Genomic DNA, 23373 nt, shown 5'->3' with positions numbered 1-23373 from the left:
TGATGCAGTGTGGAAAAAAATGCACAGAAATAAATTATTTTTCAAGAAATATTAAATAGATTCAACATCTTTCTTCAACAAAATTGCAGACTGCACAGATGGTACCTTCCCAAAGGAAAATGTACTATAGCTTACTAGGGTATGTTAGACTTAATAGTTACTATATACAGTAATTGACTTCTATTCATTTTACATCAAATTAAAACTTTGGGTGTCAGATAATTATTTATTAAAAGCTAGACATTTTAAATGAGAATAAGAAAGAAAAGTATGTCTTTGTGCCCCCTTTTCCCTGTTAATGCCCTATCGGCCCCCCTGGCTAAACTTTGCTAGATCCGCCCCTGCACAGTTACCAGCGTCAGCTACGTAGAAAAAGATCCTAGTGTAGAAAGTAATATTAAATAAATTGTAACAACAGCTGATCAAGCTTAAACGTGCTGCTGTTGTTCAGCCGCTGGTTTGCTCTTTCTGGCGCAAAGTGGACCAAAAACAAACAAGAGACACGGACTCACGACAGAAAAGCCGATCAGCTGATCGTTAAGCAGTTTCATGATTGAAGTAGCAGCAAGAAGAGGCAGTCGCTCCATATATCGCTTGTTAAGCTTAACGCAGGAATGCTTTACAAACATTCAGAGATGGACTTACACACTTGCTTTACTTCTCTCGGGGATAACTTTGTTGGAGATGAAATGCCGGGTTGCTAGCGAAGCTCCACATGCTATCCAGACCACCGACAGGTCCCGCATGCCACAGCCGCTCTATCACGTGATGCATACTGCTCCGACGTGCTAACGTTCTGAGGTGAGTTACGGCGTGTTGCAAGTTTTGTGAGGTGCTTTCGTGATATTTAATGGATCGGATTACATTTTTTATTTTTCTCCGATATCCGATCCAGTAATTTAGGTCAGTATCGGACCGATACCGATACGTAATATCGGATCGGTCCATCTCTAGTATACACCAGTGGAAAAAAGCAATCCTTTCAATGTTGTTGGAGTAGAAGGTCATCATACTGTTCCCTGGATTTATCAAACAAGGCAGGTTGACAGTCGGCATAACAACTACAGTGTTTTACATTTAGGTTAGGTGTAGAGTCGCTGACATCGCTGAATGCAGGTCGTCTATTGTATTTGGCTAACTTTTGTGTCAGTCTCAAAGACTGTTGAAAACTGACCACATTCTAAACAGGAAGAAACCTTTATTTAGACATTCTGACATTGTGAGTTATGCATATGTAATGTGTGAAACACTGCAAACCGCTGTGACAAAAGTCTTTCCCAAATATGAGCTAAATAGTTTCTTAAAAGTACTTACTTTGTCACGTGGAGACCACAAAATGAAAGCTATGATAAGTCCATCCAAAGTGGCTGACCAACTCCCCTAAGCTGCCATCTCTTGGTAAGGTCTGGTGCAATCTCTTAATTCACTGATGCATTTACCTTCACTTAATACAGACTTACTGAGGAAGCTGGTTACATCTCAAGTTGCACACAGCTGATGTAACTAGCTCCAAGCTAACTGATTTAGCTTATCTCAGCCTAACATTTTCTGTCATAAAGGACTGTGATAGGCATTGTTCAATTTTTCCTCTCTAATCTTATTACACGTAATCACCTGGCTGTTGTTTCCTATTCTGAATAAGCATTTTGTATCTTTAAACCCACAGAATTCTAAACAAGCCATTTAAATGTGTAAATCTCTAACATGTTTGTCTGCTCTTGACCATTGATGGACCCATTTCCACAGAATATTGTGAAGGAGCTCTTTGAATCTGTTGACCTATTTTGTAGAGGCACACTGAATGTGTTGACCCATTTTGAACATGCTGTTTTTATCTGCTAACCTGTTTTGAGAAGGCCATTTTTGAAAGTGCCTCAATAAGCTGATTGACCTATAAAACAATGAATCCACAACCTGTGACCTGCGCGATGCAGCTCGTTTTCAATTCGATTCCTCATTATTATTATTAAAGTGCTCTACAAGGGCAGTGCTTGTGCAGAGCGTAACAGTGACGCTAAAAGCGGCAGTTTTACCTGAAAAAGTAAGAGCAGCCTCTGACGGAGTTGTGGTTGAAGTGTTCTGATGTTTTTTCACTGCCGTAGTCCTCACCAGGGTCTGCCCAAATCAGGTCGCACATTGGCCCGAATGCTGGAGGCTCTTTAAATCTGTCTAACTGCAGAGCACAAAATACAAACATGCTTAGCAGAGGAACTGTTTGGTTGTGACAAAGTGGCTAAAGCCACAAAGTCAAGGAAATGGACTCTCTCACATGAAAGCACTCCATTCAACTGCCTCGATGGAAATGACATGGAAGGAACTGAAAAAATGCATTTTTAACCGAACTCGCTTTGTTACACTAGTTCTGTCCCTGCTGACAGAACTAGTGTAACAAGCTGAGAAGCTTGTGAAAGGCTACAACCCATGTTAAACAATAAAAACCGATAAACAATTTCTGGCCTTTTTATTTTGACTAAAGCCCCAAGACCAAGACAGCAATATGCCAACACATCTCCTAATACTTTTTTCTATCAGACACACAAAACAGAAAACACGTCTCTAACATTTGCGATATGGTGTTATTTATTTACGTTGGACTTCGTTCTGTTCACCTGGTTGTGTTTGTGGCACTCCAAAAATGTATGTTGCCAACAGGGAAGTTGCAGGGTGCCCTCTGCCAGACAAACTATGTAACGTCAACACTCAAAACACGACTGAAGAGTGTTTATCCAGAGTCCAAAAGTATTTGCCCAACGAGTATTTATAGCTTTTAACTGTCCATCTCTAACAGACTGTAAATAAGAGATCAACGTAGCTCCAAAGCTAAAAAGTGAAGCCAGTTTAAGCCTGCCTTCGTTCCATCCATCCATCCATCCATCCATCCATCCATTCGCTTCCGCTTATCCTTTTCATGGTCGCAGGGGGCGCTGGAGCCTATCCCAGCTGTCATAGGGCGAGAGGCGGGGTACATCCTGGACAGGTCGCCAGTCTGTCGCAGGGCCAACACACAGGGACAGACAACCATTCTGACCCCCGGCCTGATGGTGGAATTGAACTCAGGACCTTCTTGCTGTGCGCAACAGTGCTAACCACCGTGCCACCTGCCTTCGTTCTAAATATAGTAAACTAAGTTGATGACTTAATTTAGATGTTACTGTGTTTTCATGTCACCCTCTGGTGCTGTTAAATGTGCACTTTATTGTAAAACTTTTGTTTTCAATAACAGCCATATTGGTTGTCCTGCCTCAGTTTGACCAGGGCATCCATGGCACAGACAGGAAATGCCCATTCTGGATTTCAACCTGCCAACAGTGGAACAGGCTGTACATCAAAGCTAGAATCACGTGTAATGAGGCATGACGGAGTGAATGATCTGCGATTAGAGCTGACACTTTAACACATATTCTTGGAACATATAAGAGATTAACTTGAAAGGCAGATCTTGATAATGTCACAAGCCAGCGGTCGATCACTTACTTTTCTTATGTCATCTAGGCAGTTGATTTCTGGTGAGAGTCCGCCATGTACACACAGGAACTGCTGGTTGAGTAGGGCAGCGAGGGGCAGGCAGTCAAAGGCCTCCATACAGGCGTCATACACCCGTTCAGAGTATTTAATTTTACCTGCAGTAAAAATAAAGATTGGGATTCAGTCTGAGGTCATAATTACTGCCAAAGATGGCAAAAAGTCTGTTGAATTTGCTCACTACAGCAAAGGTTTGGTAGATGTGTTATGAGCGGCTAGCAGAGCTGCCCTGCCAACTGTGCCAGTGGTGATTGTTTCCAGACAGCTTCTACAGCGCCACTTGCAGAAGAATGAAAGGGTCAGATTAGGTCAGGAGGAAGTCCATGCCTTATAGAGGAGAAGCAGCCAGGACAGTACAATGCGAGTGCCAGTTTGAAGACAGTGCTACTTTAAGGTCATAAAGGGGAGTGTGGAGCTTTGAGCTTGGAAATTAAAGTTCTTTACTCTGTGAAAATGTTTTAGTAAATGAACATCTTTAATGCTTAGTTGGAATAACAATGAAACACTACTCATGGGATGAGAAACAGGAAAATGCTATTTCTGCAGTTAGCTAAAGTAAAGAGTTAATGCCGTCTTATGAATCTAGGTTAACTCTGGACTCCGCACACTAACCCATGTCTTCCCAGAAACGACGTCATGGGGCTGTAGACCATAACAGATAAGATGAGTGTGCTTGGTGATAATAAACTATGCTAAAACTGTTTATTGATGAGAACAAAGATAATGTATTCATTAAATAAAACAGGTCGTCATTGTATCACGCTTGCTCATGAGGCTATGAGCTGCATTATATCTACCGCACAACAAAGTTGCCGTCAAATCCATTGTAGCAAGCCGCTGTTTCTGCCGCTTGTGCAAGTCTCTATGTCTGTTACTTGTCTTATTGTGTAAAAGATTACACAGAGGGAGGTTTCGACCCCTTTTTTGTGAGTGCTGATGTGGAGGTATAGTGGCGACGCCTATCATTCATGAGAATAGCTGTGGGATGTGGAGGAATCACAGGAATAGATGCAAGGATAACAACATGGTCAACAGAGCCTTAATGCAGTAGCCAATATTCTGCCCACGTCATAACTCCGAGTTGTACACTGTGAGGATCAATCATAAAATAAGTTGTAAAATAATCCCCACTCTTGACTGTTTAATCTGAAAAAACAAAACGTTCTAATATCATTAATGCACCACTTAAAACAATAAGGCAACATGGGTTAAAACATCGTGTGAGGCCACACTGACTTGGATTGCCACATTTTACTACTTCTACAAACCTTTCCTGTGTGTACTACAAGACAAGGCTACGAGAGAAGTGTGATCGCAGCTGCAATCAATTACTACAACAATCCCTAATCTCTCTGATTAAATTTGTTAGTGTTGAACTGATTATCGATCAACAAGCTTTTCCGATCAATAAGCTTGCCCCAACCGAACAGGTGGCAAACTGTGTGTGTGTGTTTGTGTGTACAGATGAGGTGGCATGTGGGTGGGTGTGAGCAGGGATGTAGTGAGTGAAATCTATTTGCAACTGGCAAGACATTCTTTGCCGACTGCTTTCTGAGTTTGCATGCTAATACCTCCACACTTGCTCTGCACACACACACATGCAGCTGTCACTGACTGAAATCAAAGTGTGAGTGTAACTGTCTAAATAGCATCAACAGCATGCCTCGCTGCTCTCCATGCTTCAGCAGTTTGCTGTCGGCAAGACAAACGGGACAAAGGCTTCATCTCCTCGCTGGAGATTCGCAGATGAACTGTTGCATGTTGTGACGGGACTTCCCACTTCAACGTGTTTGTGACAAATGTGTCCTACTTACGGGGCGCTAGTCATTTTACTAAAGGGGAATAGAGAAAACACTCCACTTCTCTGGCATGAAGTCTGACTTAACATAGCTATGTTTCCCAGCACTGTGTTTTCAATTCCTTATTTGTGTCTGCGGTACTTGAAAGTGAAAAGAACTATCAATGGGACTAAGGAAATACCTGCGACAGCAATCCTGCACTCACACTATTAGCACCAGACTGCACCATTATATCTGGGCTATGTGTGAAATCTGAGAGCTGACTGATACAGGTCAATTTAAAGTGGTACAGAGAGCATATGAGCCCCCTGGGCTGGTCTTCATACGGCTGAGAAAAGCAGCACACTTACATTCCTGTTTGAAGGTGAAATACTCGGTGAGGTGCCGGCACTCGTGGTTCCCACGCAGCAGGAAGAGTGTGGTGGGGTGGTTGATCTTGAGAGACCAGAGGTAGAGAACGCACTGAGAGGAGAGACGGCAAGAGAGAAATGTGAGAAAGGTCAGAGACGTGTGCTCATAATTCTATTCAAACATATTCAGTGTTCTCCACACACAGGCTTCCCTCACCACTGTCATCAAGAGCTGTTCGAGGGGGAACTGTTGAGCTGCTCTTTCAAAGGTTTTAAGGTATGGACCTTACTATGTAAAGTCCCAGGAACTGATTTTTGGTTTAATTTCACACTATATAAAAAGCAAAAACAATATTTATGTTAATTAAATGTGTTATCTCTCTACATATGAACTAGATTTAATCATCTCTTGAATATGTTGACATTTTTACAACAAGCGTATTAGCATCCCAGATGACCCTCTCAAAGGCAGCAAAAGGCCCCGTATTGAAACATTGTTACTATTGTAAAACAGTGTTCCAAAATGTTGCTACTATTAACATTTTCATATTTTAGAGCCACCGGAGATACAAAGGAGACATTACCGGTACTTATTGCACACAGACTTTATTTTGGCTGGCCACCCGGCCTTAATCAATTATCCAGTTCAGGATCATGGGAAGGGAGTATCCCAGGTGACATAAGGTGAGAGGCGGGGTGCATCCTGGAAAGATCTATCATAGTATTAACACTAAGTAATAGACAACCATTCAGACTCACAGTTACACCTATGACTAATTTAGAATTACCAATTAACCTGACCTGTGTGCCTTTGCACGGTGGGAGGAAACCAGAGTACCCAGAGGGAATTCACACAGCCAAAGGGAGAACATGCATACAAGCCCCAACTAGCCAATGGACTCATGTCCCATGGAAGGACTTCAACGCCACTGCCTTGGACTGCAGCTCGCAATGGTACTCCTTCTGCTCTGGAGATCTGCTGCAAGATGCAGGCTGACTCTAAGCAGAAACAGCGGGTAGCTGAAGAGAGCTGGTTCATGTCTTAAGCCAACCTCACTTACAGATTGGTTACAGAACAGAACAAGGACTACTTTGCCAGCTGCAGTCCAAGACGATGGAAGGCCTCCAGGTGGACTCAGGGTGAGAGATGCCCTTATTATGTTCTTGCAGCAAGATACATCATATTTTTAGTTCCCTTAGACCCTTAGAATGTGTGCATCTCCTTTAATGATAGACAACCCGTATACCCCTCCATACTGAACAATAATGTTTAGTGAAGCATACTCATATTAGAAACGCTAGAAACAGCAAATGTTGGAATAATTACTCAGGCAATTATCTATCACTCCATCCATCCCTGCTCTTAAAATGAATGTGCACTCTCAACCTTTGACCACTTTTGATCACAAGGTAGTTGCACAGGCCGCATGGTGGGAGACAACCTGTCTGCAAACAATCACAGACTAACTACAAACACTCTCAGACAGATTGGTGAAGGTTTCCAAATAACTGCTGCTTAATTTATAAACACAATGTGTCTCACTGCAACGCAAGGCTCAAACAGACTGGTTGCCATCTGGTTATATTCCTATATAAAAGTAAGGTATGAGTGCTTATGTCATTTTGCAGTTAAATTCCTGTCCTGTAGAAACTGCTACAACTGCTATTTGCTTTCTGCCACATGAAGCTCCAAACACACATTAACCATCATACGCCAAACAACAGTTTGTTTTTCCCTTTGCTAACCAAATATTAGAAGCAGTGGGATGGGTTTCGTGTGACTACATTACTGGTTCTAATTTTAAAAGAACAGAACAGCATTTACAATCCAAATCCAAACATGCTTTCTCTTCAGTTCATGCACTGTTCAATAGCTGCTGCTTGACACTCTCAACATGCTTTTTTAACATGTGCAAACCATGGCCCGCTATCGATGCAACGAGATGCCAAGGTAACCAGAGCCTGCAGGTGTGTGTTCACGCAATGTCGAAATAAGGTGGTGGTGGTGGTGGGTGCACCCATCTCATCTTATACACATTGATCACTGAGAGGAATATCAGACTGTGAAGTGCAGGTAAATGTGTTGAGGGGGCTGTCGGTGTGACTTGCTCTCTCTTATGTGCGGAGGCGTAGGAAAGGACATGGCTCTGAGTGGCTTGAAGCTGACATGGGTTTTAATGAGAGCTCTCTGCACTCTTTCAGCCAGCTACTCACGAGCGGGGAAAAGAAGACAAAGAAAGGGGCATGGAGCTTTGTGTGGCAGACATGAACACTGGCTACCTTCACCTCATCTCCCACAAACACACACACACACACACACTCTCTTCAGCCTGTGCATGGTTTATGTAGGGGTGGAGCTGGGGCTTGGACGGTTTGTCCAAAGAAACACTTGCTTGGATCAAAGAGAATTCACTAAGTGAATAAAGAAATACACAGAATAAAACAGGTTGTGCACACACAATGAATTTAGACTTTGGCAAATTGCTGGCCTGCAGTGGTAACGCACTGCTTCAAGAGGCTGCGGTGACTCTTTATGTTACCTAGGTAACCACATCCTGATATCCATTTTCCTATATCTGCCTTATGCATTACTGAAGTGGCCTAAAAAAACACTAGCCCTGCTAGTGAGATCAAATGGCTGCAAATCTATAGATTTTACACTTCAGTGCCGTTTCATGGTGACTTTAGGCTGCTTCCTCTCATGTGTAGAAACAATGACACATTTCAGAGATCTTAATCACTATTTTAACAAATCAATAGCTGCCAATTAATGATTATTTTATATTTGTAATAATCTACCTCAATCAAAAGTCTTTAAGAGAAAAAAAACCAGACCATCTAATCTCAAATTTTTGAGAAAAATCATCAGAATTTAGAAGGTGAAATTGGAAGTTCTTTTTTTTTTTTTAATTCACTTAAATTATTAATTTATTAAAAAAGAAAAAAAAACTGTTTTACCTTAGAATGACTGACTGATCCACTGTTTTAGCTCTAGACGAATTAAGAAAAATGCAATTACGAAGTTGCTCAACTCAATTTTTTCTAACAAAAGGGACAACTTCTGGGATTAAAAAAAAATGAACCCATCAACTAACAGAAACTGCAATTTCTCTACTGACCGTTTGAGGCTGTCTGTAAAAATCAAGTGAATTTTCATAGACTTAATATACATAAACAGACAATTTAAAAGCATATTTTCAGTCTTGTATATAAGAAAAATGGTTTTGGCAACTGTCTTATTTGGACCATATGGATCAGAGTCCAAACTGGTGAGTTCACAGCAACTGTGTCCATCTTTTATCTTTGAATTCAACTCGATGCAAAGCTTCTACTACTAGCTTTGTATGATTCCCAGTCTAAAATAACGCTTGTTTATCTCATCCTTGGTGAAGCCCCCTAGTTATTCCGCTGTCCCTCTTCTTCTAACTTTAACCCAGCTTTCTTTTGATTGGCTGTCACTTATAAACAGAAAGCTTGAACAGCAGATGGGTGGCGCTTCTGAGTTGTGTGCCTGGGATGACCATAATAGTGATAGTGTCCCTCATGGACATAGAGCCAAGATTACAAACACTGCCTGAAACTGAGCATTCAGAGCAGTCTGAAGCCTGAGTTTTCAGCTCACACAGATTACTTGTACATACACTGACTACATTTAATCTTTTGCTCATGTGCTCATGAGCATCATCATCGAAACAGTATATAAAAATACAGCAAACAATAACAAAAACCAAATTGTGCTATTCCTGTATGTGTGCTCCAAAGCTAATCCAGTGTCTGGTACTGTTAAAAAACTATCCTGGCAGCTTATTGGATTGGTTTCCCCTCAGCAGCATTTTTAATTATATCCTAATAATTGCCTGGCTGCATATTATGTGTGTATCCCATTACTTTTAATTAGTTGCTGCATGTTAGTTGTGGACTACTTTGTGACCCCAGCCAGCCACAGTAGGTTGTGGAGTTTTAGAACCACAAGAAGCATACCCAAACAAATCAAGCTGATTCTTAAGAGATGCCACTGTTTCTAGAAAAATGTGGTGAAAAAATATAAGCGTCTTTAGTAAAAACAAATCTATCTTCATCATCAAGAGCCTTTCATTCCCTTTGCTACTTCTCTGCCCTTTTTTCATCTGTGACATTTCACCCACCTCAGGCAATAACCCAGGGCCATCAAAAGACCCCAGAGGAGGCTCAAAATGTTAGCATACGTCCTAGTTGACTCTTACATAGCTTTCATTTTCTGCTTTTTCTCCACAAATATTCAAAATACTTGAAGACATGAATCAGGACTGCACACGCCCTTTAGGAAAAACAAAAAACCCCACTCATATCCATCATGTATCTACTATCAAAAGGTGCAGCGATGTCTGAAAGGCTCCCTTCAAGCACTTATGGACCAGCTTTGGGCCCCAAACAGTCACTATTTCTAGGCTCTTTTCTGTTATATAACATAACTTTTACAATTACTATGTTCTTAAGTTGTCAAATATACAAGACGCCGGGAAGAAGGAGGAAACTTAGACTCCAAAAGCCGGTCCTAGCAGGTCTGGGGCTAAGGATAGAAGTCGTCAACAACTGAAATGTCAAAATGTTATTTATATTTAAAACATCAATACTTTAGATGCTCTACGAGGACTCGTGCTCCACAGGGTGCTTAATTCAGACCAAGAAAAGTACTTACAGGAACAATCTGAAATGTGTGCTACAAGGAACCCACTGTTAATACACTAACTCATACTGAGTCTGAGTAAGTAACAGTGAAGCTTGAAATTCACACTACTCCCACAAGGTATCCATATTTTATTTATTTGGGGTTTTTTTGGGGTTTTTTTTACAAATCTGGCTCTCAAGGCTATTTCACTGCCATCTGGCATAATTTCTCCCTAGTTTTTGTTACCAGCATGAGTGCTGACATACAATATTGTGCAAAAGTCTTGAGTCACCCCTCGTTTCTTAATAATGTGCTAGGAAAATGGCAAACAGCAATACAATTCACAGAAATATGTGCAAACATACATGGAAATAAAGCATATAAGACAAATGGAATATGTACAAAAAGGACATTCAAAGCTCTTCTTTGGACGCTGTCTGCCTTTTGTTTTGTTTTCTGTCAAATTTTCACGCTGTTTTAATAATGTCAAGGTCTGGGGAGGCCAATCCATGACTGACAGTGTGTTTTATGCTTTTACAGCAAGGACAGTGCTGTAAAAGGATCACTGGGATCACTGACATGCTCAAAGAAAGAAGCCGTTTCCGTCAATTCTGACAAGATTAATTCAGTTCTTGTGGCATACCTCAGCCTTTTCTCCACATTTTCCTTAAGAATTTCTTCCTCACATACATTCTTCCACTGAGACCATTTCTAATGAGGCTTCAGTAAACAGTAGATGGACCAACTGAAGGGCCACATGCATCTCTCAGATCAGCTGTTCATCTGCTATAGATAGTTTTAGGTCTGCCCCTTCTTATTTCATTCTCCATGTTAGGGCAGGGCAATATGGCCAAAAATATTTATCAAAATATATATTAAAAAATTTACGATAACGATATAACTGACGATAATTGATGTGAGACAAAATACTTTAAAACTCCGCAACTTTATTAGTGCAAAAAAACCCATCAATGTATTTTCACTTAAACAAGCAGCTGTTTTTTTATGGTTCGAGGTCAGTAAGCACAACCAGAATTCATACATAAGGCGCACCGGATTATAAGGGGCACTGTCAATTTTTCAGAAAATAAAAGGATTTTAAGAGCGACTTATTTTCCGAAAAACACTGTAATAACAACGGCCCGCTTGCATGCTCTACCAAAAGTTGTGCCAAACCAGTTCCACACCACTGACGTTGCACCATTTTTACAAACCAATTCTGATTAATCAGTTTCATTCAACGATCCGCCTTCACCCTTCTCATTCTCCGTCGCCCCCATGCTTTTTCTGCCATGTGCGTATGAAAACAAAGGCACTGCGCATGCACGTTTTACCCATATTCTATTGCGATATTTTATTTTCTTATAGTTGCCTAACATTATACCGGTATTACCGTGAACAGTATGATATGTCCCAGCCCTACTCCATGTGTCTAGTTCCCTCAAATGCACACCACGATGACACCTGCCAGGTTTCAGGCTCTTTTGGAACCACCTTCAGTGATAAATTGTCTCTTATGTGTAGACATAACACTGAGTCATCCCCTCAGTTAGATGCTTTTCTTATGCTTGATTCATATGCCACTGTTTAGTGGCTTCAAAACAAAACAAAAAAAAACCCCCTCACACATTCCCCTGAAAATGGTCAGATTCAACAACTGGACTGAAAATAAGCGAAAAAGCAGCCAATGTCTTAAAAAAAAAAAAAAACACTTTTAAAGACCTTCAGAGAGCCTGGAGAATGATTGCTCATGACAAATTTAAAGGCTACAAGAAAGTCTGGCTCCTTGGGACCAACACATAAATAAATGCTTGTTTTTTTGTAATGTACACAAACCATTCCAAATGTGTGATTTATGTTTTACTTTAAATGGTAAATGGTAAATGGCCTGTATTTATATAGCGCTTTTCTAGTCCCTAAGGACCCCAAAGCGCTTTACATATCCAGTCATCCACCCATTCACACACACATTCACACACTGGTGATGGCAAGCTACATTGTAGCCACAGCCACCCTGGGGCGCACTGACAGAGGCGAGGCTGCCGGACACTGGCGCCACCGGGCCCTCTGACCACCACCAGTAGGCAACGGGTGAAGTGTCTTGCCCAAGGACACAACGACCGAGACTGTCCAAGCCGGGGCTCGAACCGGCAACCTTCCGATTACAAGGCGAACTCCTAACTCTTGAGCCACGATCGCCTTTAAACCAGCTCACCATTATAACTGCAATAAATTCAAACGCACTACAGGCACAGCCCTCCAGCCAGAGATCTTGAGAGTCGCACTGCAGCTTTCTGCTCCACTCCTCTGTCTTATTTTTAACTGTTCTAATCAGCATGTAGAAAAGTGTGCCCTTTGGAGGTGTCACTGAAATAAAAGTTAGGGCACAAAAACCCATTTGGTCAAGGAGCACTGCAGTAGTACTCACATTTTAGCAGCCTTTCTCACCATGAGCAACCATCTGAATCAAAGTGGCACTGAAACACGCTCAAGTCCAAATGCTTTTCATTACATCAGCTCTAGCCCTTTCAATGTGACTTGCAGCCAGTGGTCTTACTACAACATCATATACACTTAGAATACAAGCAGCAGTATAAGAAGCCACCAAAACATAACTAAACTAGATTTGACTTTCTGACAGTAACACTTGTATCCAAATTGGATATAAAGACAGCTTTTTTTCTTAAACATACAAGACATACAGTTAGAATACATCAAAACATATCACACTGTTAGATAAACAATAGTAACTGATTACATTAGCATTTTTTCCCAATCCATTTATTTCCCACAAAAGAATGAGCCTGCCTAGCATTTATTAACAGCCCAGCTTAAATATCTGAAACGCTTTACTCAAAGTCGCCAGATCTGAAATCAGTCAGAAAAATGAGGAATAACCCTTCTAAAAAAAAAAAAAAAAAACTACAAAGAAAAACCAAAACATTGTTATAAGTCTGATTATTTCTTTAAATTCATAAATTAAATCTCACTACTTAAGCTAAATGCTTTCAAATTGCTATTTTTTTGTTATTGTAAAGGACTTCTTAATCCTTAAAATTGAAACATTTAAATGCAAAAAAACATGAAAATATAAAAATTTGGAAGATAAAGAAATAACCTTTTAACACTGACACATGCCAAGATAACTGCAGATAATTTTCAAGCGTTATCTGTGAACCAAACCTATACAGCATGTTCATACAGTGTTTACTGATACCAGAGTGAAAAATATTCAAAAGAGGAAATAAATGTTTCATTATTATTAAAGTAAAAATAAAAATGACTCAAATATACTAACACAACTACTCACCTCAATACTGAAGTACCCTCGATCTACGTAGTCACCAAGGAAAAGATAGCGCGTGTTACTCGGTGAACCTCCGACTTCAAACAACTTCATAAGGTCAAAGAACTGTCCGTGTACATCTCCACATACTGCCAAAGACAGACAAACACGTTGCTCTTAATTTCTCAGTTACATATTATAGCCATATTACTTATTCTGGATATAGATGCTGCTCTTATGAAAGTAATGGCCATAAATGCAAATAGTTCAAATAGTTCTCCTAAAAGATTTTATCCTACTTGTTGTTTTGATGATGATGGTGGACAGAAAAGTCAAAAATGACCTTTACGTGTTTGGGACCAGACGATGTGGCCCACATCTACTTTAAACCATTTACTGACTCCTTGTGGCTTTTCACCAGTATACTTCTGGCAGGCTGCCACTGCTGCACCCACCAGGCTTAACAACTCTTCTGATGAAAACTCTGCTATGATCAGTGATAGTATATCTGTGACCTGTAATCCTGGAAAACATGGATTCCATAGAAATAGAATCACAGGGAGAAGGCGATCACTCAGATAAAGTAGGTATTGCTTCACTCTGAAGCTGAGAAGGGTCACTGCACTCTCCTTTTATGACACCAGCCAATGGGTTTTCTTGTTATTCCTTATCTAGTGTGACTATAGGATGCATGCTTGGTAGTCTGTGTGGTCACAGGTGTGAAAGCATGTAGATATCCACGTGGAACCTGGAACCAGGTCAACTTAGGTCAATAGCGGACGGTGAAACTAAGGTTACCAGTGGGCTCAAACCATGCTAATGTGACATCACGACTTCTGACGTGTAGGATGGTTTAATGTTGTTTCAGATATGCATGCCCGCAAGCAGGTCGGTCTTTCCATCTATTTCATATTATTGTAGGACTATAAATAATCCAGACGGCACAGGGGCGAGAAGCTGGAAAAATAAAAACCTACGTTCGCTTCATTTCCAGTTACTAAAGCTGTGCTTTTCCCTGAGTACAGACACGCACCTTTTAGATGAGGTGAGTGCATACTTAAGCATACAGATAGATGGTTACTCAGCTGTGCTGCTCTCACAGTTTCAGAGCAGTGACCAGTGCGTAAGCTATACTGTGACTTGACAAAGCCGTAGAATCCCCTCAATGAATGGAAATATATACATAGAAGGGTTATAGACACTGCAACAGATTATTAAAGATTGAGTATACTGCACGCTAAATTTTAAGCTAAGTTGTAAATGCTGATGTTTGCTTGGCACGCAAAAGGTCGCTGGTTCAACTCCAGCTGGACACACAAGGCCCTTTGGGGTTGCGTCAGAAAAGGCATCTGAGGTAAAACTCAAAACAAGCATGTGGAGCTACCTGCTGTAGTGACCACTTGTGACAAGGGAGCAGATAAAAGTCACTTCCTTTATCATAACAATACAGACTGTGGCGGTACCTTTCTAACCTTTTCAACCATTGTAGAGGTGGAGGGGGGAATTCTTTTTAAGTTGAAATTTTTTTTATTATTCACTGTCACTGAAGTCACTACTTCTGAATTATGCAGTAAATGAAAGCCACTTATCTGTGGGTTCAATGAGAACGAAACAGTAGCACAGCCAGGACTTTGTACAAATACTTCCTGCGTATTTAAAGAACAACTGACCAAGCAATACTTCTCATATCTCTTTACCTAGGACTACTCAGCTATACAAACTATATGAGCTGAATGAGCTATTCTAATCAATCACATAAACGTGCAAAGCCATATTTATCATGCTTGTCATCCCCTCCCCCAGAGTTTAGCTTTAGTAGTTTTAACAGGGTTTTGCTTCCTGAGGTTGAAAAACAAAACAGAGTATGATAGGGTCAGCTAAGGAGCTGACACTTGTCAAAGCCTGACTGACAGCCTGCGAGGCCCTCTGATCTGGTGAAAGAGTGAGGCGTCAGCCATAGAACATAAACAAGCCTGCAGTGGAATAATGCTGAAGCATCACCGAAGCAGACTTTAAACATCTGCTCAGATGTCTTCAAATAGCTTGTTTATTCTACATCCACCTGCTTTACACTACTTGACAGTGATAGTCTGTTGAACTGTGCTCTTTACTGTATGTCAAAGTTCAAAGTCAGTTACAGAGGAGCAGCACAATTTCTTAAATGGATCTAGTGTAGGGTACAGCACATGTGGGTGGGCAATATTATCGAGAGTCCGAACAGTAGACCTCCAGCTCAAGGGTAATCTGCATTTTTGTTAGATTATCCTGGAAACAGATCTGAAAAAATATGCAAGTAATACTTAAATAATGATTTCCAAATTCACTAAACACATGACACAGTCCTCCTTAAGCTCCTAATATCGAGCATCTCACCTGTAATAGGTGCCTCCACCTCCAGCATGCACTTCTCTTGACGGAGGATGTTGGCGCCGTCATTGATGATCTTGAGAGCCACGTCCTCTTCCACGCGGCCCTCCTTGACGAGGTGGTTGCGTAGCAGCTCAGCATTGGGCTTGCCATCTTCATACAGCTCTTTTATAGTCAGCTTATGTTGTGGAGGGTATGGCACAGCTGTTGATTAACAAAAACAAAAAAATCATTATGATAGTCATATTTGAGCTTAGGTTGGCAGCTGCATGACAACTGAAGGGGAGCAATGCCGTCACAGGGGAGTGAGACAATCTGTGCCAAAATTCAAACTTCTGCCTGGATTCATGACTCAGACAATTTAGAAAAATTCAAGCATGATGATGCTCATTATTTATCAATTATTATATTTGCTTGTTCTTAGCCATCCAAGATGACATCATTATGGTTCACCAATAAACATCAACAAATCCTCGATCATTCGAGAAAAACCTTCCATGGTAGGGGTGGGACCAAATCTCGATATTGTCACGGGATGTGGGGTTTCCTCCTGAATTATGATAAAAAGCTAAAAAGCTGTCAAAGTCAAGCTTATAAGGGCATCGACAGTAACTAAGTTGCTGGCAACATATTCATTTGTGTTTATATAACGAATGCTGCCAAAATTGCTGCATTAAGATTATTGGCCCAGTTCATCTAAAAATCTGAAAATGTGTTCGCCTAAACATCAAAAAAAAAAAAATCACTGCATCCTTAAGATGAAGTGCATTTGTGGAATTTTTACACTGATAGTGCGCATTAATTAGCATTAAGGGCGTAACCAGTGTGAAGCAAAGCAATCTGTAATGGTGTAATCTGGTTCCACTACAGCACCAGCACAGAGCTGCTAATGTCCACTTCAGACATACTAGTCTGGTAGTAATGTTGCAATATTCAAAGATTGTCCAGAAAATCAAGTGAAGTGGAAATAGATCATGATAAGAAGTTTGTTTGGATTTCTTGGTAATGATCAAGATTCCAGTCAAAAATCATTTTTCCCTTTTTTGGTTTTTAATCTCTAAGTTTTTCTTTTCCAAAGAAAAACTCCAGCATGATGCAAAGTCTGAAGGCCTGATTCTCCAGAAGAAACCACCATCACCAATTAAGGATAAACTGATTTTCACCATTTGTGAGCAGCCGCAGATTATGATTCAATCTTATTTTTATATGGAGAGAAAAAAAGGAGACGGCTTGGAGAAAAAAGAAATCATAGGACTTATTTACTATATTTGCAAAACACCAAAAATACTCTCAATGTTCATTATTGCATTCAATTAATTATTAATTACAATAGAATAGAATAGCCCTTTATTGTAATTGTACATGTACAACAAAATTGCGGGTGCACCAAACTAACTATGCCAGAATAGAATATAACTATGACTAAGTATGACTAAATAACAAACAGGAAAATATGGATAAACAAGAGCAATATATACAAAAACAATAGAAAGGCACACATTAGAGAACAAGTTGCAAAGTGAAAAGAGCAGACTTGATCTCAATAGAGTCCGTGTGTGAGTGACCTGAGTGATGAGAGTTACTGGTGAGTGGGCAGGGTGGGGTGGGGTGTGGGGGGCAGTGTTTTTTAACAGTCCGAATGGCCCAGGGGAAGAAGCTGTTTGTGAGTCTGGAGGCGTGGGACTGATCAGATGGGCAGCGTATCAAACAGCTGGTGTGCGTTAGTTCTGTTGATGTAGTTTCATAGCAGTTTTATTAGAGTTTTCACCATTTCAATAATATAGAAACAAATACAATAACGCTACCCTGATTAGTACTTGGTGACAGCGGGGAGGAAAACCTCCCTTTGAAAAGGAAGAATGCATCAGAAGAATAAGACTGTGTGGTCCCAGCAGTCCACCCTTGGATCAAAATGTTAATTTAGAAGTAGTATTGATACATAAGGACAGATTACCCCAGAAGTAACACAAAAGAAAAAAGCAGTAAAGAAAAAAAAACAACCCAAAAACATTATGGATCTCAGCCTGCATTCACTTCAGCTGAAGTCATGAGGTGTGACATTTTCCTTGACTGAGCCAAGACGAAGTTACTTGCACAGAAGCAGCGACGCATACACCTACATGATGACTCCATGTAAGAGACAAACAACAAGAAGCCCTGCACCTCACTTAACCCCCCCAGCCGCACCCTCCCTCCCCCCATAAGCTGCTCCACACCACCTACACAATCCTTTTACCATCATCACTAAAGGTCAGTGCTTTTGAGGCTGAGACCTGAAAGCATCACGATCAAAACACAATTAAGTGAGTAACAAGTAAACCTGGAAAATGTATCACAGAGGCAGTGTGACAGCAATGCAGTTGGGGCATTAGCTTACCGTGTATGGAAAACAACACGTTTTAGTAATCACGGAAGCAATATTTAATCTAGCTCTCTGACAAGAGACTATAATGCAGGGAATTATATCAAAATTGCATAACTGTTTTAAAACAGTGTCCACGGTGTAGATTAGTGCTCCAACACTGGCATCATGGGTTCATAAAGCTGCAGGAGCAGATAGCTGCCGACTAATCTGCGCTAGCTCAAAACAATAGTAGAGGGAGATCCAAGCTCTCACTGCCTGGGTCTGAGAGGTAAAACGGATTATGCCTGGTACGCCCAACAACAGACCAAGCGAACACAAATGCATTATGCCACCAATTAATTATGGTGTAAAGCCACCGTCTGTATGGCATGCAAAAAGAGGTGAGCCGATCTGGGATCGTGCTGATGATAGGACCCTTCTTTTAAACCCATCCCTCACAGGAATCGTGGAAGGAGACAAACACCGGTATCAGCTAAGTGGTGCAGGCGGCAATGATCACAGAAAGGAGAGAGAGAGGGATTCTGAGAATACTGTCACACCTACACACAGTAAATCAAACTGCAAGCTGAAGAGAGAAAAAAAAAAAAAAAGGGATTCAGACTTAAGTGTGTGTTTTTACTAATCAGTGATGTGGTGCCTGGGGTTGCCAAATGTATTTGTCACTCAGGCTCATGCCATGAGTCTAGACTAAGAGTTTAGAGGCAGATCTGCAGATTGTTTTTTTTTTCCCCCACAAGGAAATAAGTGCCGTGTTTTTATTGCTGGTGCAATAAAGCAAGGGAATAAGTCACAAGATGTTATTTGGGCGACAAACTACTGCCTGGCCTGTAGTGGAAAAGCTCCGACTTGACTAGCCTGTGTTGAGGACAAGCTGTCATGCACTGGCTAGTGTGGTATAAATAAACAGTAAGTGCTCCCAAGCATACGAGGCACGGCCGCAAAGAGAGCTGTAAGCTGAGGTACGAGCCTTAAGAACAGATTAGGTAAAGCCTCTATTAGCAAGGGCTTCGAGATTCAGGGGCTGTTTACTTAAAAGCTTTGTCACACTGGAAGAAGGTTCCTGTACGGACAAAGCCGGCCCTGTTTAAGAAAAAAAAAAAAATCATAAAGATACAGAATGGGCATGACATAACCTGACTGTTAAACATTTCAGGCAATAGCAGCGCTGACCACATTTACAAGCAATTGCCTGGAGGCTAGCTGGTAATCCCCCCCATTCCCCTCACATGCTGGACAATAACTTTTCTCAGTGCCAGTGGAGTGAACAAGCCATGCAGCTCAACAGGAAAGAGCCTGCTGTCCTCCAGTAATGATAATAATAGCAGTAATAATAAATTCTGGGGTTGATTTGCCTGCACGATCAAGACTGGAGCTATCTGTTCAAACACAGATACAAATGAACCTCTGGCTGCCAGTAAACACACACACGCTAACACACACACTTACACTCTCCACTTCGTGGTGAGGGGGGGGGGGGGGGGGGGGGAAGCGAAGCAGCCCGCTCATTTACCCAGTGAAGAAAAATGTTTTGTTAAAAATAATAAGCTAATAATATAACATTAAGCTGCCACCGCCCTGAGAGTGGCTTCTTATTAGAGGCTGCCTGGCCTAATTAGCATTAATGTTTGATGAACTCTTCAAAACTACACACACACAGACGCAGGGCCGCTACTGCACCGCATCAACACCCACAGCCTGGCAGGACAACAAACGACTCAAGAAACAAAGACGCGACTATCTGCCATCCTGCCCACTGAGGATAATGTTTTGGACAGTGATATGAGCCGGCGTCTCGAATATGTTCGCTATTGTTTCAAAATCCACACAATGGGAGAGGATTGAATTACAAAGATGCGGCTGGGCAGAGATGAATGGAGTGCACTGTGGCTGCATGAATTGTCAAGTCCACTTCAGATTGCTCTAATTATCAGTGAATGCATTACCCTTCACGAGCTAAACAGGCACAGCCTGGGTTTTTAATTTCCCGTCTCAGTCACTCGATCAAGTGGGGTGGTAGTTGCATCCGCTGCCCCTGTGGCCTGTCTGATTTTATTTTAGGTGCAGGGTCAGATTTATCACGGAGCAATAATCGAGTTCGATACGCATCAAAAGTGACACGAATCTTTACGAAGGGCCAAATCTCAACTTCACTGAGGGTCTTGCGGCATCGCTCAGCTGTCAGACCCGACTCTGAGGGACGAAATACCAGGTCAAAGGAAGTTAATTGAGCTTAACTGCTGACTTACACAACCAGAGGAGCATTAGTCTCAACAGGTCTATCAGTTAAGCCCTCTTACAGTCACAGGTTAGACGGTAGACTCAAACCCATTGTTTTTGTTACTTAAAATCTGCACTAATAAGAAACCGAGCCTCACTTCAATCTACAGTCCTCCTCTCCTCCCTGTCACTGTGATGCTCTCTCTCTCTCCACCATGTGGCTGGCCATGTTGGGAACATCACTGGGGAGATTCTTTCCACAATTAACTCACTCTCTCCCTTCTGGCTCACACTTCAGCATTCCAGTCCCCTGGCAGGACACTCTACTAGTGCCCTTGCAGACAGCGATGGAGGCTGCTTTGGCATTAAGAAGCAAGCGGTGGTGGTTACAGGGGTGGGGTTAGACTCTCTTTCTTTGGGGGGCTACCTCAGACTTTGCTATGCCTCAGCCATCATACAGGAGACACAACAGATGTTCGCCCAGTCTGTCCAATGAGCCTGGACGATGTAAGCGTGAAGGAATCCGTCTTGTTGTCGAGCTCCACTGGTAACCTGAGCAGACCTCGGGTATTCCCAAGAGAAGGCCTCATGATTTTAGAGTTCATTCATTTGAAATATCAAGGTGACCGGAGAGGACGGCTTCTCGGCTTTGATTTGTGCCAAGCTGCGATCACTGGCATAGGTACCAGTGGCCAAGTGTGAAAATAATACTTTTATGAAATCATGATCTTGACCTGATTCAGGTTCATCCACAGATATCTGAGCATCCCCCTGATAAAACTGAAAGGCTTATGAGACTGCAATAGTACACATTAGTATTCACACACGTACTGATGATAAGGTGAGACTTTAAGTGTATATGTCGCTTTATAAAGCGTGACTTGTGTGACCAGGTATAACCATTAAGTGCAACTCTGTCATGCAACAGCCCGAGTGTGTTTAAACAAAGTTTCTTCAAACGCTACAGGTGGTTTTCTGTACCAAACGTTAGCTTCCAGTCAAATCATGCATGATGCGCTGGTACTGTGAGAGACTCTCACCTTTTACGAGCCGTTCCGTTGTGGACTGTTTCTCCGGCTTGTCTTTATCCTTTCCTGACATGTTTCCACTGAACGCTAATGTGTCGGGGCTTAAATCTCGAACACTTCTCAGCCCGCTAGTCTCAGGACCAGCTAGCACCCAAGTCTGGCCGTCACCTCCGTCTTGACTTTCGGCTGGGGGGGTGGGGGTTCAGAGGCACTACTACTTTTATGTTCGCCCTCCCTAACGAACTGTGCAGACTAGAGAACGACAGAGGTCCAGCTTTTGTTGTGGTTTGACTAGCTAATAACGTAGCTAGCTCGCAGAAACATTAACACTAGCGAATAACTATAGCACAAAGTAGGAATTTTGACACTGTCGTAGAAATACAATTAACGCAAACACTGACAAGCGCTTGATGGTCTATATTTGTCAAGTGCAGCAAATAATACCCGGTTGTTACCCAGAGGGAGGCTGCCGTTAGCAGCTAATCCGATTTAGTTACTCTTTTTCAGCTAGTTAGCCAGCTAACATCTTAACGTATTGGCAAGTCGGCGGACAGGCAAAGACAGCAGCGGAAGACTGGCGTTTCATCTTCAGTGTGCGGGGCGCTCGTTGAAGGAAACAGTGACAGCAGCACGCGAATCGCGATTATTCTGAATGCATAAAGAGCGCAAGTCCTCCCGAGATGCAGACAGCGTCTTGACAGAGTATCCTCCTCCACCTCCTCCTCGGATTAAACTCTAATCTGACAGTGAGTGAGGAGCAGCGGCGGGTTTCCTACAACATGGTGGAGCCCATATGACGTGACTATGGAAACGCAACACGTGATTTAAGGGTGCGTTCAAAACGACAAACCCACTTCTTCGTATTGTTCTGTTTTTTTAAAGTAACCCGCAGTTTGCTTGGTTGCTACATATAAGCGAATGGAGAGACTGCCACCAAATACCACGCCAGCTAATAACGAGTTACTATGTCAACCGTGACAATGTCTCCCTCTGGCGTTCTCCTTTGGATTGTCATTTTACTAACTGTCAATGAACGCTTCCTGTTTTATTGATTTCCAAGTTAACTAATGCAAAGTTCGATCGTATAACTGGGAAACTGGTCTTAGCTGATACTTTAGAATGTGTGATCTTATATAGAAAATTTATATATAAGAAAGGGTTTAGAATCTATAGGAAGACTTAAACATGTGAATGGTTGTTATTAAAATTTCCGATTACGAGGTAAAAGTAATCCTGTGAGCCAACTGCTCAGGCTTTAGACTGCTTTAATTGCTCAGCTCATACATTTTTTTTAAAAACCTGAATCCAAATTATGTCAAATTGAGGGGATATGCTTATTACGGTCATTTCAGAATCCCAGCTCTTGCTGTTCAGTACAGCAACTCTGCTCTACTATCCTGCTGTTTAGACCTTCTGTTTGTTAGAAGCAGCCAATTAGAAGAAAGCTGGCTTAAGAGAGGGTGGCTTAAAAATGCTTGTTTTTGTCAATGAATAAAGAGCCTCACCCATTTAAGATAGATAAGGATTATTTTATGAATCATGTAAAGCTAGCTAAGTAGATCCACTTTAGAGATTAATAATAATGTATACTTTATTGATCCTCATGGGGAAATTCCTCTCTGCATTTAACCCATTCACTAAGTGAAGCAAGGGGAGCAGTGTGTAGGGACGGTACCTTGCTCAGGGGTACCTCAGGGTAGCCGTTCAGTGGATTCGAAACCCCCGACCTTCCGATCATGGGGCCACCACTCTACCTACTGAGCTATCCCTTCCCTTTATTTATTTAGTACC

The 23373-nt window shown here is 41.7% G+C and overlaps 1 protein-coding gene across 3 annotated transcripts in view; it reads right to left on the bottom strand.

The window, feature by feature from the left end:
• The window catches only part of ppp3cca (protein phosphatase 3, catalytic subunit, gamma isozyme, a), a 35863-nt gene extending 13448 nt beyond the window's left edge, over positions 1–22415 (bottom strand). For 2 of the 3 annotated variants that reach the window (XM_085424866.1, XM_085424868.1), the window contains exons 1-6: positions 21595–22415; positions 15979–16176; positions 13630–13754; positions 5672–5783; positions 3475–3620; positions 2034–2173 (exon numbers count right to left, since the gene is read on the bottom strand). In XM_085424866.1, coding sequence (XP_085280992.1) covers positions 2034–2173; positions 3475–3620; positions 5672–5783; positions 13630–13754; positions 15979–16176; positions 21595–21655 — 782 coding nt within the window. In that variant the 5' untranslated portion in view covers positions 21656–22415. The remainder of the gene's footprint in view (positions 1–2033; positions 2174–3474; positions 3621–5671; positions 5784–13629; positions 13755–15978; positions 16177–21594) is intronic. The other variant, XM_085424867.1, reaches the window with a different exon arrangement.
• Positions 22416–23373: the final 958 nt, after the last annotated feature.

This window comes from Rhamphochromis longiceps, linkage group LG12 (genome assembly GCF_057381845.1).
Source record: "Rhamphochromis longiceps isolate RC_006_pf linkage group LG12, R_longiceps_female_GT1.1, whole genome shotgun sequence".
In the NCBI taxonomy this organism is placed as follows: domain Eukaryota; kingdom Metazoa; phylum Chordata; class Actinopteri; order Cichliformes; family Cichlidae; genus Rhamphochromis; species Rhamphochromis longiceps.
Note: the sequence above shows the minus strand (reverse complement) of the source record. Positions and strands in the feature narration are given on the sequence as shown.